Raw genomic sequence first — 13,322 nt, 5'->3', positions numbered from 1 at the left:
GGCATGCCAGAGTCCTGGAGTAGGGAGGTTTGGGGGCATCTCCCCTCCAAACTAGGGCTCCAGAGTTTGGCACTCACAATCCCTTTGCACGGTAGAAGAGGAACCCTCAAAGCACTAGCCAAAACATCCTCACATGTGCAGGAAGTCACCAAGGAGCAACGCTCCTTGCACTCCAGCACTACCACAGAACATCTCCCACAGTTGACTTTCCCTACCCTCAACCTTCCCCCCAGCACTGGCTGGCAAGGGGAAAACTGGGGGCTGCACCATCTCACAAGCAGATCACCACTTCCGTTCACTGACGCAGCACAACTAGCAAAGAAACAAAGGGGATCAATGTTTATTAACTCACCTCTCACACCAGCAGGGGCTTCTGCAGCATTCGCAACTTGAGGCTGCTGGTGCTCCTCCTCTCCCTCCCCTTCAGGTGACTCCTCCTAGAAGAGGCCAGCCAAAAGAGTGAGAAAGAACAGAAACAAGCATCCTCTGCACAGGCAATCCACACCTTCCAAAATACTCCTCTTCTCGGCACCCACGCAGGGAAAAGTTCTGACTTCTCTTCTACGAGGCCTGCGGTTTTTCCTCAGGAACCTCTTTGAGTAGACAGCAATACCCAACGTCCCAAACGTCCTGCTCCAGTTCTGCAAAGCCCCTGACAAGCACTGCCTGCACACAGTCTGACCCTGGCCTCACCTAGGTTACAACAGCCAGGAGCGCACACACCCTTTCCCCCTCCTTTGCACCAAGGAAAACCAACGGCTGCCTGCTTCTCAGACAACCTTAGTCAAGCCTCCTTCTCTTTCCTCACTTTCACACTTCAAACCACTATCACATCTTACTAGGCTGCAGTAGCTCTTCACAGACAACATCTGCGACAGTCTCTCAAAGGTCACTGAAAGAAACAGAGCCCGCTTAAAAATCAAACATGCCTGCATCTCCAGCAGTACAGGGGGGGTTTCAGCACCAGAATCGGATTCTTCATCACAGCCCACTCCCAACGCCAAACACCTCATCTGGATAAACAAACAAACAGGAAAAAAGAGAGGGGAAACAGGCGGTGTGAGATCACGCACAAGCCTGGAATGCCATCCGCATCAGGCAGCAGAAAAAAAGACCCGCTTGAGCAACTGCCCCCCCAAGCACACTTGAGGAACCTGACAAGGAGGAAGGAAGAGCCAGGGCATGAAGCATTTCTGCAGATTTTGATCAATAAATGCCCTTCTTCCATATCCGTCACAATTCTATCACCAAAGTTACTGGAAACAAAGAGCAAGGTCTGGAGGACAAAAGAATAGGCAGTCTAGGAGCTGATCAACTTTCACGGTCTAGAAATCTGACTCAGATGAGGAAAACCATGTGGTCGTTTTTCTTGTCACCTACTGCTCTTTCCCCCCACAACAGCAAGACTGCTGCATGCTCTGCTGCGGCTACAAGTCTTGCAGGAAACAGCTCACAGCAGCAGAAAGGGTGCAGGCAGGAGACCGCTTTGCGGGAGGAAACCACCTGCCTGGAAACGTGCTTTCGCTCAAATCCAGACAGGTCCTCCCTGCAAGTCAGTCGTTTCGTGGGAAAAGTTGCCTGGTGAGGCACTTTACCTTGGCAGCTAAACAGCGTCTTTCTTTCTCACAAGCAGGAAGGCTGTCATCACTCTCCTCTTCCTCCAACAGGCTTGAAAAGAAAAGGCAAGAAGGACCGCGTCTCTCTCCCGTCTTTCCTCTTTTTAGGCAGGTTAAAGTATTTGGGAAAAGGTACTGTTCAACTCTCACCTTACAAAGTAGCCATGCGAAATGTCGTCTCTCACTGTTCAAATAGCAATTGGCATGATTAATTCTTAGCACCTTTGAATGTCAACAGTGCCTACAGGCATGTAACATGGACAATTCCACAGGCCTACCTGGAGTGAAACAGCCATGCGAGACAGCACGAACAAAAGCATGCCCCAAACCACCGATTTTTTTTTTTTTTTTTTTTTTTTTTTAAGAAAAAAAGGAAAGCCCCTGTCTATAAACATGGGGAAATCCAACAGGCAACAACCCTCCGAATGGACGGCTAACACACTAATTATAGAAGCACCCTCACAGCCTCGCAAGACATGGGTCCAGTCAGCAACACAGAAGCGCATTTACAAAACTTTAGTGGAGGCCTCAGATGAAGTAGCACACAAAGTCAGTGCTGAACACAATAAGCTTCAACAACACAAGCCACCAAAAGAAAAGGCCGTGGGGATTTTCCTCCTCAGCTCCTCCACGGTTAGGGATCCTACCTCCGCCAGCCAGAGCACAGGCACCCAATGCAAAGCCAGCAGCTTCTGCTCCAGGAGGCGTGCTAAGCACTGGCATGCCTCTTGTGCCGCCTGCAGAAGCTTCTCCCGCATTTTTCTTCTCTGTGCAGTCTGCCAGGTGTTGACTAACACTGTGTACAGAAAGAAAGGAAATACCGTCACTAAGAACAGCAGCATCCTTGCATACACCGCTTCTAGAATACAAATAGCCATTTATTCTCCATCCTACGCCTATTCAGAGCCAACTGGTAAGGTCGCACACACATGCTAGTTACACACACCCAGGCCCCCTTCTTTCCTGCTTCCCTCCATACAGGCTAGGAGAAAGGGAGAAGAAATGAGCTCTAGATTTGGGGTCAAGCGCTGGTCTGGGCAGGGGCTTATATACACTTCACTTGGCAAAGACACACTTTTCAGACTTTGCGTTGCTCGGACGTGAGCTCAGCATTGCAAACTTGAAACCTAACGGAGCATTTTGGGTGGAAGTCGAGGAAAATTTCCCAATTCACACTTGACACGGGAGCAACACGTACCAGAAGATTCCATCTCGCCCAGCTTCAGCAAAGGTCTCCGTGCATCACTAAACCTTGCTGCTGTTACCAAGCGTGCCCTTAAGCCAACACGCACATCCAGACAACTTAGCAACTCTGACGGTGACCTAAAGCACTTACTGAGCGTGCCCAGAAGTAGCAGCATAATCTTCTGCTGTCCGTCCCAGAATGTCTTTCTGGGAAAGATCAGCACTGTAGCCAAGAAGAACTTCTATGATGCTCATGTCCCCAGCAGAAGCAGCAAGCATAAGAGGGGTCCTAGAGCATCCAAAAGATGAGAGGAAATGTATCAGCCGATACACACGTTTCACTGCCATTACTTTCATCCCTGTTTGCTCCCCAAACAACTACTTCCCCCTTTCCCACAGGCAGAAGGAAAGCAAAGCCAACTACACGGAAGCACAGGAGAACTCGGGTCGGAAGGGGCCTCGAGACCGCTCGCGGCCAAACACCACCCCAAAGCACGTGCAGCTACGAGGCCACACCGGGTTGCTCAGCGCTTTACTCGGTCTGGTCTTCCAAGCCGCCAAGCAGGGAGGCTGCACAACCTCCTCGCGCAACCCGTTCCGACATGTCACCGTCCTCACGGCAAAGAAGATTCTCCTCACATCCACTTGGAACCTCTCTCGTCTCAATGCGCACCCGTTGTCAAAGCGAGTGTCAGGACAGAGAGACAACGCTGCCCGCGAGACAGCATTTACATACCAACTACGCCTGGGCTGTAAAAACCCGCTCCTGCCTAACAGCAATGCTGCCGAACTAACGGCAAGTTCCCTGCCTCGTGGCGACCAGACACAATGCTTTCTGGCAGTCCTCAAGGCGGAAGGCGTCCAGTGAGGCATGACAGCAGCCAAGCGCAGAGCACTTTTCAAAAGCCACGCAGAGGGAACTGCTTCTCTGTGGCTACTTGTGCCTTTTAGAGGCTCACGCCCACGCCTCTCCTCAGTCAAACTTGAAGAATACTCAGGAGACCCACACCCTGTTGTGACGAGCCCTTCACCTTTCAGGCTGATCTCGAGTGTGCACGTCAGCTCCTTTTCTAAGCAGGAACTCCACCATCTCTTTGTGATGCTCGGACACGGCAAGAGCGAGGGGCGTGTATCCCACCTGAAAGCATAAATCCCCCCCAGTTAGAAAAACACAGAGAAGTGAAGCAACTTTTGCTTTCCAAGAGACGCCTTACCCACATTCTACGCTTACCTTATTCTGCGCATCAATATGGGCATTGTGCTCCAGTAACTGCCCTGCTAGAGAGGTGTTAGGAGCAAGGGCAGCGAGGTGAAGGGCAGTGTTGCCGAGAGCATCTGCAAGATTAGGGTCGGCACCATGCGCTAGCAGAATGGCGACACATTGTTCTTGCTGGCACTGTACCGCCTGGAAACAACACCGGGAAAAAGAAACATTTCCAGCAACTACGTTTCCCTCTGTCACAACTCCCACCGCTTGCCAACCTCAGAAAACAAGAACGCGGTCAAAGATTAGGTACCGGATGCCTATTCGGCACCAAGCACAACGCGATCTCCACCCATACCCAGGTCACGAATCACCCAAGAGATGGATCGCTCAGTGCTTAACTTCTAAGTCCTACCTACAACAGCATCACATACTCCACGTACCTTCATCAGTGGCGATCTCTCAAAATTATCACGAGGATTGAGCTTGCACTTCCTCTCTACTAAGTACGAAACAACCTCCGCATGTCCATTAGCGCAAGCAAGATGCAGAGGTGTCCTAAAAAGTAAATATATTACATTAACACAGACAGAGAGAAAGCTGAAGAGACCGCTCCTGCCTATGTCACGTGTGTAGGGCCACTGCTTTCCGGTTCCAAAAAACAAGCTTAGAAAAAGTTTCTCATCCCTTCAGCAATGACGGCAGTTGCACGCCCAAAGGCAGAGACCGGCTAGGAAACATCCACCTCACCCCCCCCACTCGTTTATGAAGACGACGTTCACTCCGCTCCGCACCCGGCTCCCTGCGGACGCAGTCCTGCGCCCAGGCACAGGATTCTTCCCGCACAGCCTCAGGCTGCCGCTCTGAAACTGCTGCCCTCCATCCCTCTGCCCAGGCAACTGGCCGCTGCCTCCAGCAGCACTACGCACACCGCCCAGCAAGGACGACCAAGGCTCGGGCGCCTTAAGCCTGCGGCAAGGGAACCTCGAGCTTCCGCCAGCATCGCTCACGTGACAACACCGTGCCAGAGGCTAAGGAGATGGGTTGCAGGACACCATCACATCAGCCCCGCGCTGTGCTTTTCGGGAATTCGTGCCTTCTCTCCTTCCCCCGAGCTTACTACTGCAGCAAACACGAGGACGCGCTCACTCCCAAGGGCCCTCGGCAACACCTGGCAAACCAGAGAGCAGAAACCTTCCCCCTCGACCCTGTCATGCCGACAGCAGCAGAGCAGCCCTCTGTCTTGCCCCCAGCTGTGACTGCCCTTCTCACACAGCGTCCACCCCGAGGGAGCACGACTGCCTTTCCACCAGCCCTCACCAGCTGAAGGAAACGGCACTTCCTGCCTTCCTTCCAGGCAAAGCCGTGCCGTGCTGTGCCGCGCCTGGAAGACAGGAGGCCCTTCAAACTGCCAAACGCCTCAGCTCAAACCACCGCAGCCGACGCGGCTACGAAGGATCCCGCGAGCACCTCGAGAGGGCTGCTGCCACGCAGGCAGCACAGGCGACGCTGCGGGAGAGGCCGCTCGCAAAACCTGCCCCCTCGTTTCCGCCCTCCTCAGCCTCGCCTCGCCTCGCCTCGCCCAGCAAAGGAGACCTCTCTGCCGGCAGCACGGGCCCGCCGCAGCCTCGCAGCTGCGCCGGCGCCTCCGGGCACGCGGCCGGGCCGCCGCCGCCGCCGCCCCCTCCGCCCGCCGCCGCGGCCACAGCCGGCACCGCCGCCGCGGCCCGGCCCTCGCGGCCGCCCCTCGCGCCGCCCCCACGCTCGCGGCACCGCCCAGAGCCCGGCCCGCGGGCGCCACCGCCCCCCTCACCGCTTCGCCTGGTCCCGCCCGTTGAGGCCGGGTCTCAGCAGCCACCGTGGCCGCCGCACCTGCGCCAGGTCGCCGCTGGCGGCCGCGCGGTGCAGCTTGCCCAGCTCATTCTCGCGGAGCTCGTAGGCGGCGCCCATGCAGGGCAGGGAAGCGCTGCCGCGCGCAGGCGGCCCCTTGCCGAAGAGCCCCAGGAGCCTCTTCATGCTGCAGCAGGGACGCAGACACGGACACGGCCCCGCCTCGGGCGGGGGCAGAGGAGCCGAGCCCCGGTGGGCCGCGGGGCTGGGGGCACCGGGCTCGCAGTCCCCGGGCCGGGGCCGGGGCCGGGGCCGAGGGCAGGGCGCAGCGAGGCTCCGAGAGAGGCGCCCAGTGAGGACGCGCCGGTGCTGCGGCAGCAGCGGCCACACGCTGAGGGCGCTGCCTCCAGAGGCCGATGCGCAACAGCCGCGGCGAGGGCGCTCGGGGGCGTCACAGGGCGCCGCGTGACGCCGCGGGGGCGGGGCTCCGGGCGGGCCGGCGGCGAGTCGGCGCTGCCGCCGCCTGCGGGGCGCGGCCGGGGCGGGGGGCGGCGCTGGGAGCGCCTCGCAGGGCTCCGGCGCTGGGGGTTCCCTCCCTGTAGGGGACGAGGCCCAAGTAACAGCACTGTGAACTCGAGCAGCTGCTCCTGGGACCAGAGCCCCAGGGAGGGTCCCAGGCTCACTCCCCTTGGCTCATTGGTGCCACTGCCCTGAGCCGACGTGTGTCTCAGCCACTCCTGAGACTGGGCTGAGAGAAGGTTCCAGAAGCCCAGGAGCTGGCACAAAAAAACAGGCGCACGTAGGAGCCCTGGGTGGGTGGTTTCTCTCTACACTGAACACTGCTGTTGGCAGGTCCAGTGCTGGATCCACAACTGGCGATTCGCTCTCACTCTCTTGCTTGCTTTCGGGCTTGCTTTCCTTTTCACACAGTTAAGGCCACCTTGGTTCCCCATAAAGCCGCAGAGCTGAGGCAGGTATAATTGTTAGAGGACCAATGTCCGCCGAATATTTGTTCCATTAAGGTTGATGTGTATGAACGGACCTTGAGTGCCGTTTCGCCCTCAATCCATACCGAGGGGATTTGCAAACCTGGGTCACCCTCCCCCCCTTGTAGGTGGGACGTGACACTGCCCCAAGGCAGCGCCTGTGCTTGCATCCAGGCGAGGCCCCAGTAGCAGAGGACGTGCAGCCTCCTTTCCGGGTGCTGGAGGTTCACGCGCGCACAGAAACGCGCTCCCTCAGCTCTGCAGACTCGCCAGCACCCCTGCGCTTGCAGCTCCTGGCAGCGTCAGCTCGGCCTCTCAGCCTGCCCGCTGCCTGTGCCCAGAGCTGGGGCCGCCTGCTCGCTGGCCAGCCCGGCTGAAAGTCTGCTAGCGAACTGCGCACGCCCCTGTGGGCGCCCGGCGGCTCCGGGGAAATAGAAACACACTGATCCCCGCAAAGGCTCCAGAAAGCAGGCAACGTGGTTTCTTCAAACACCTCAGCTGCTACTGCTGTTCCTCGGTTTGGGCCCTTCTTGCCAGGCTTTCACTGCTGCTCCTCCTGTTTGTAAATGGAGGCTTGGGGATTTGGGGCTCCTGGTGTTTTCTTGGTTCCTGCAGCTCCCGGCTCCCCTCTCGTAGCCGTGAAGGCAGAGACGATTGCGACAGAGCCTCCCTGAGCAGTTCTTCGCCTTGAGGAGCGGGAGAATTTGGGTGCAGCGATGCCTGGCGAGAGGGCCCTTGCCTCCGCTCTCCTGCCTTGAGGCCGCGCTTGTTTGGGCCTGGAGCGGCCTGTGACTGCTGCTCCTGCGAGGGTTTGCAGAGCGCTGCCCTTCCTGAGGCCCTGGCGCCCTTTGTCCTGGCTCCTTTGCTGCTGAGTACAGAAAACGGTGTTTAGGTTCTCCTTGTTGCCGGTGCGTTGGCAGAGGAGCCTGCTGAGCTGTTGCTGAGATGGATGAGGCTTCCCGCCGGGCTTCAGCGCTGCAATTGCAGAGTCACGGGAGGGCTGAGGTCGGGAGGGGCTGCGGGAGGTGCTCTGGGCCAGGCCCCTGCTGCAAGCAGGCTCATGCAGAGCAGGTTGCTCAGGGCTGTGTGCAGCCGGGGTTTGAGTGTCTCCGAGGATGGAGGCTCCAGCCCCTCTCTGGGCACTAACAGGCCCTGAGCAGCCTGTGCCGGGGGCTGGTTACCAGCGCTGGCCTGAACCCCAACCCAACCTGCGCTCTGACTTCCTGGCCCGACCTCGGACCTGCTGCACCAGCTCTAACTTCCCTGGCGACCGGGGCTGCCGGCTGAGCCTGGCTGCCACCGCTGAGACTGCCCTGCTCCCTCACTTGCCTACGGTGGGGCTGGGCCTTGGCTGGCGAGGCCCCTGCCCTGGTAGCCACGTCACCACCCTCAGCTCCCGGCTCCCCATCCCTGCTGGAGCAGCCGGCCCTGGCCGCTCCCGGACCACCCTCCCCACAAAAGAAGCTTTCCTTATGTTTAAATGGAGTTTCCCCTATTTCAGTTTGTGCCCATTGCTTCCTGGCCTTTCCTGGGCACCACTGAGAAGAGCCTGGCTCTGCCTTCTTCACCACCCCCCCCACCCCAATCAGGTATTCCCACAGGGATTTATTTATACAGAGTAAGATGCCCCCGGAGCCGCCTCTTCTTCAGGCTGAGCAGGCCCAGCTCTCGCAGCCTCTCCAGGCAGGGCAGGTGCTCCAAGCCCCTGATCATCTTTGTGGCCCTTCACTGCATGTGCCACCTCATCCTCCACTTACCTTGCCTGAACTTCATCAGTTTGTCTAGGAGGATGTTAGGGGAGACAGTGCTGGCAGCCTTGCTGAAGGCAAGATAAACGCTCTCCCCTGCTCTGCCCTTGGCCAGAGAGTTTGTCGCTTTGTCGTAGAAGGCTCTCAGGTTGGTCAGGCATGGTTTCCTCCTTTGTAAAACCATGCAGGATCACCTGAAGCACGTTGCGCAGGGCCCCATCCAGATGGCTTTTGAACATCTCCAAGGATGGAGACTCCACAATCTCTCTGGGCCACCTGTTCCAGTACTCGGTCATCCTCACCGTAAAAAAGTCGTTCCTTATGTTCAGATGCAACTGTGTTTCAGTTTCTGCCCTTTGCCTCTCATCCTACCACTAGGCACCACTGAAAAAAGTCTGACCCCATCTTCCTTACACCCTCCCTTCAGATATTTATAAACATTGGTAAGATCCCGCCTCAGTCTTCTCTTCTCCAGGCAGAACAATGCCAGCTCTCGCAGCCTTTCCTCATATGAGAAAAACTCCAGGCCCATAATCATCTTAGTAGCCCTTCGCTGGACTTGCTCCAGTAGCTCCATCTCTCTCTTCTACTGCAGAGCCCAGAACGGGACACACTACGCCAGATGCAGCCTCACCCGGGATGAGGTAGAGGGGGAGAATTACCTCCCTTGACCCACTGGCAACACTCTGCCTAATGCAGCCCAGGATAACGTTGGCCTTCTTTGCGACAAGAGCACATTACCGCCTCATGGTAAATCCATGCCGACTACTCCCAGTCACCTTCTGGGCCTCCACGTCTTTGGAAAGGGCTTCCGGGAGGCTCTGCTCCATCAGCTTGCCAGGCCTCGAGGTGCCGCTGGCCCGCTTGTAGCTCCCTGGGTCCCGCTTCTTGCCCCTCTTCAAGGCAGGAGGGACAGCTGCTGTGGGCCAGGCCTCAGGAACCTCCCACGATTGCCATGACCTCTCACACATCATCGAGAGTGGCCTCGCACTGGCAGCGCAGATGCACGCTGAAGTTGAGGAGCTGACGGGACTTTTCCCTAGCCGCACTGTAACCATCACCAGCTCCTGTTATGGCAGATGCCAGCGCTGAGGTTCAGTCCTGCTTCTGCACCTCTCGCTGACAGCCAGCGGGACAGAAGCAGGCTGGGAACCATTTGAAAACAGTTCATGTCAGAGTTTGTCAAAAGGACGACACAAAGGGAAGGCACAGACTTTCTGCACTTGCTTTTGCTTTGGAGAGAGAAAAGCAAGTGCCCAGCACTGAACAGAAGGTCAGCCTTGCCAGTCATGCTGCAGGGCAGAGAAATGTCTTCCCCCCTTTCCCCGTTGCTGACTCCACGTGGACCAGATACCCTTCCAGACTGGTGGGCTTTGCAACCTTTCACGGCTACCAGGAGCCCTCTCCCTCCCTTCTGCCTAGACCACAGGAAGCCTTGTTCTGAAAGGCAGCCGGAGTCAAGTGCCCCAGTATTAGCAAGACCTGAAGTCGAGGCCCCCGTCTTAACACACTCCTGCTTGCGGCCTCCACTGAGGAAGAGGACCCCCGCCTTGCAGCCACAGGCAGCAACAGGCCAGACTCCTGCCAGCGTTCCCCCTTTGGCAGCAGTCTGACAGCTACTATTCTGTAAGAGACACAAGCAGACGGAGCAAGAGGGTACAGCCACATGGGCAGGGCAGGCAAAGTCAGGAGGGGGAACGGAATGAAACAGAGACAGGTACTAGACTGCAAAATTTATTAAGTACCAAGTTGGAACAGAATACTTTCATTTAAATACAGCGTGTTATTATCTACACACCACTCCGTTAAGAGGCAGAAGGCACATTTCCCCAGGCTTCATTCGTCTCAGGATAACCACTCTTAGCTTTCTGGAATGGGGACTTCCTCTGCCCCAGCATCTTCTGCTGGCTCACCACTTCGGCAGGCATGAAACGGCAAACGCAGCTACTTCCAGAGCGGCTGCTCCCTAGCATTTTTGTCCAAGTCAGAGCACATCGTTTTTGGCGGAAACGGCGTGATACTCTTACATTGCCCTGGAAAGTGGCTCCTGGTCTCCGTTTTCTGAGGATCCTTCAGCAGATGCCCAGGCAGAAGCTCCAGCCGATCCAATTTTCAGTTCAGCCATTGCTGAGGAAGGGGGGGCAGCAGAGGGGGGAGAAAATGCCCTATGTTAGTGTCACAGTAGGAAAAGGTAACAAGTCCCCAAACCAAACAAACCCTATTACTCCCAGGAGACAGGCAACTCCATTCACAATGCAAACGGCTTTAATGCAACGGACTTGTGTCCGTCCAGGCAAATGCAAAGAGCTAGAAAGCAACAGCCAGCCGCTCGCTCGGAGATTAAGGACCACTGGGACAGAAGGAATTGCTCTCCGGGGCTACCTGCTTTGAAACAGGCCCAGTCACTGCAAAGCCGTGGCTCTGGAGGAACAATTAACACAAAGAGGTGGGATTATTCAGGGCACTGGGGGGGGGGGGGGGGGGCGCGGGGGGTGTGTGTACAAGCGTGTACACTGTTTTTTCTGTTTTTCTTAAAGGCAACTGCATAAATTCTGTGCCACTATTATTTGGATAAGCAGGAAGTTTTCACATAAAGCTCTAGCTTGGAAAGCTAGTAGAAAACAGCTGTGCTTAGCACAGGAGCTTGACAGCTTTCAAGTAGTTGTGTCCAGAAACTAGGAACGGTCATCTTCCTTCACAACACTGCTAACATATCCTGACAAATTACCTTGCTCAAGTTCTTCAGCGATATTTTTGACCATTCCCGCCGCACCTGGAAGTATATACAGGATACCCTGAAGACCTCAATAGTTACATGCTTGTAGTACTAGCTTCTACAGCCTTTGGAAACCCAGCTGTAATGCAGAATAAGAACGGGAAACATCATCCCCAATACAGTACAGAGAAATTCGTTGTCCACCAAGACGCATTGTGTGGCATTAACTGCATCACAAAGCAATCGCAACTCATCAGTTTTCTCATATTCTGCTTTTTAAAAAGTACAGCAAAAAGCACAATGACTTCACAGCAACCAGGGAAGGTCAGAGATCTATCCACAAGCGCACAAGCAGCACGTTTACACTGTTGACAGCGGGTAAGGCTCGTGATGCCTGCGGTTTTTTCCATCATGATGCACGCCGGGACATCTAGAAGTGACTGTCCAAACAGAGAGCATACAGCTTCTGGGCTTAGGTAGAGAGCAAGCAGTTCAGGCTGAATCCCCGGGGGAATCACCACTAATTCTGAGACACACACAGGCTCACCTACCAACATACCGACACAGAGAAGAGCCAAAATGCTGCTTAATTTACTCATTACCAAAGGACTCAGGCCAGAACGAGCTGGCTTTCCTTGCAGCAGTCACCTCTTGACGGTTCTTTTTCAGACAGCACTGCTGACTTACTATTTACCCGCGGGGGTTGCCCGAGGGCAGTCATCCGGATCACCCTGTGAGACTCCACGAGACAACGCTCAGAGCCTAGGAACTCCACTTCAGAACATTACCGGCACGGGTACAGGTACGGTACGCCGACACGTCCTTTAAACAGGACCCTTGGTACGCAGGGGGCACCACAGCACTGCGTTAGAATTAGAGGGGCCTGAATACTTCTCAGGGATAAAACAGACGGAAGGGGAGAGCTTGCCCCTGCCTCCACTCTGTGCAAAGGAGGGAACGGATCAGGGCATTCTGTGAAGAATTATGCGCTCCCTTGTCCAACTCTTGCCATGCGGTTCCCAAGCCTCGTGATACGCTGCTCACCATTCTGTGAGGAACGTGCTGTCTCACAGACTGCTAATTCTGGGACACACGCGGACCAGAGGTATTGCCGAGGTTGCAGCATTGTGAGGGTCAGCAGTCACGTTCAGACTACTGGATTGGGTGTCCTGGAGCTAGGATGCTCATTGATGATGCTCATTTTCAGCTTAAAAGCTGAACCTAGCTTATTCATATTCTTTAAAGGTAATTCGAGAATAACATGGGTTTACAATGCCTTACCTCAGCCATATGAGCTTCCACTCGGTCTGCCACAGAGGAAGCATTGCCCACGGGGTTCGTCGTCAAAGAGCGGCTCCTGCAGCACTCGTGACGATGTGCAGCACCAGCTTCCGCAAGCCCCACATTAGCTCTGGCTCGCTGCAGGCGTTTTGTGAGAGCCAATTCATCTTCTAAATCCCTAATTCTCTGCTGCAGTCGGCCTACCGTGGAAGCTTCAGTAGCAGCTCTTATGCGTTCCACTCGGTCCTGGGTGGCTGCCTGTGTCTGAAGCAGAGCATGCAATTTCAAGCCCCAGGAGAGAAGAAGAGAACTTTCCCCCCAGTCTGTATCACACCCCCAACCGGAAGAGCACAACCTTACTCAGGGAGGCAACGGTGCCTCCTCCCTTCCCTCAACGAGGGAGGGCGAAACCCAGAAGCACCACATTACATAATCCTTTTTGTGCGGAAAGAGACACACGCACACACACTCTTAGCGCAACTTCTTTGTTTTCGGTCAAAGCTGGGACTAAGCAACCTCTGTCTCGGCAAGACACTAGTCTCCTTGCAATTCTTCTCTTAGCGCTGTTACCCGATTCCCCAGTGACCTACGTGGGTGGAGAAGATTATTCACAGGATCTCAGAGTGGTTGAGGACAACCATTCAACAAGCTCACACCCTTCAACAACCTCCTGAAGATGTGAAGAGCCCATGACCCCACAGCCCTGACAGCAGAAGCATGAAATACTGAAAAATCACAACAGGAAAGAATGAAGGA

The 13,322-nt window shown here is 55.7% G+C and overlaps 1 protein-coding gene and 2 long non-coding RNA genes across 3 annotated transcripts; all 3 read right to left on the bottom strand.

Moving 5' to 3' along the window:
- Positions 1 to 934: 934 nt before the first annotated feature.
- On the bottom strand, positions 935 to 2,303 carry LOC135328279 (uncharacterized). The gene is made up of 4 exons (XR_010389104.1): positions 2,264 to 2,303; positions 1,767 to 1,800; positions 1,596 to 1,668; positions 935 to 1,013 (listed from the first exon to the last, which is right to left on the bottom strand). It is a non-coding gene; the product is annotated as an uncharacterized LOC135328279 (long non-coding RNA).
- A 27-nt stretch (positions 2,304 to 2,330) lies between these two features.
- Positions 2,331 to 6,179, bottom strand: LOC135327229 (ankyrin repeat domain-containing protein 7-like; the record flags this gene model as incomplete). The annotated part of the gene is made up of 6 exons (XM_064505377.1): positions 5,819 to 6,179; positions 4,449 to 4,563; positions 4,033 to 4,206; positions 3,833 to 3,939; positions 2,953 to 3,090; positions 2,331 to 2,412 (listed from the first exon to the last, which is right to left on the bottom strand). Coding segments are annotated over exons 1-6 (819 nt in total), but the record flags the coding sequence as incomplete, so codon positions are not given.
- A 4,111-nt stretch (positions 6,180 to 10,290) lies between these two features.
- On the bottom strand, positions 10,291 to 11,565 carry LOC135327554 (uncharacterized). The gene is made up of 2 exons (XR_010387867.1): positions 11,298 to 11,565; positions 10,291 to 10,696 (listed from the first exon to the last, which is right to left on the bottom strand). It is a non-coding gene; the product is annotated as an uncharacterized LOC135327554 (long non-coding RNA).
- Between the last annotated feature and the right edge of the window lie 1,757 nt (positions 11,566 to 13,322).

Source organism: Dromaius novaehollandiae, chromosome 1, assembly GCF_036370855.1.
Source record: "Dromaius novaehollandiae isolate bDroNov1 chromosome 1, bDroNov1.hap1, whole genome shotgun sequence".
Classification (NCBI taxonomy): domain Eukaryota; kingdom Metazoa; phylum Chordata; class Aves; order Casuariiformes; family Dromaiidae; genus Dromaius; species Dromaius novaehollandiae.
The sequence above is the reverse complement of the archived record's forward strand: the minus strand, read 5'-3'. Positions and strand labels throughout refer to the sequence as shown.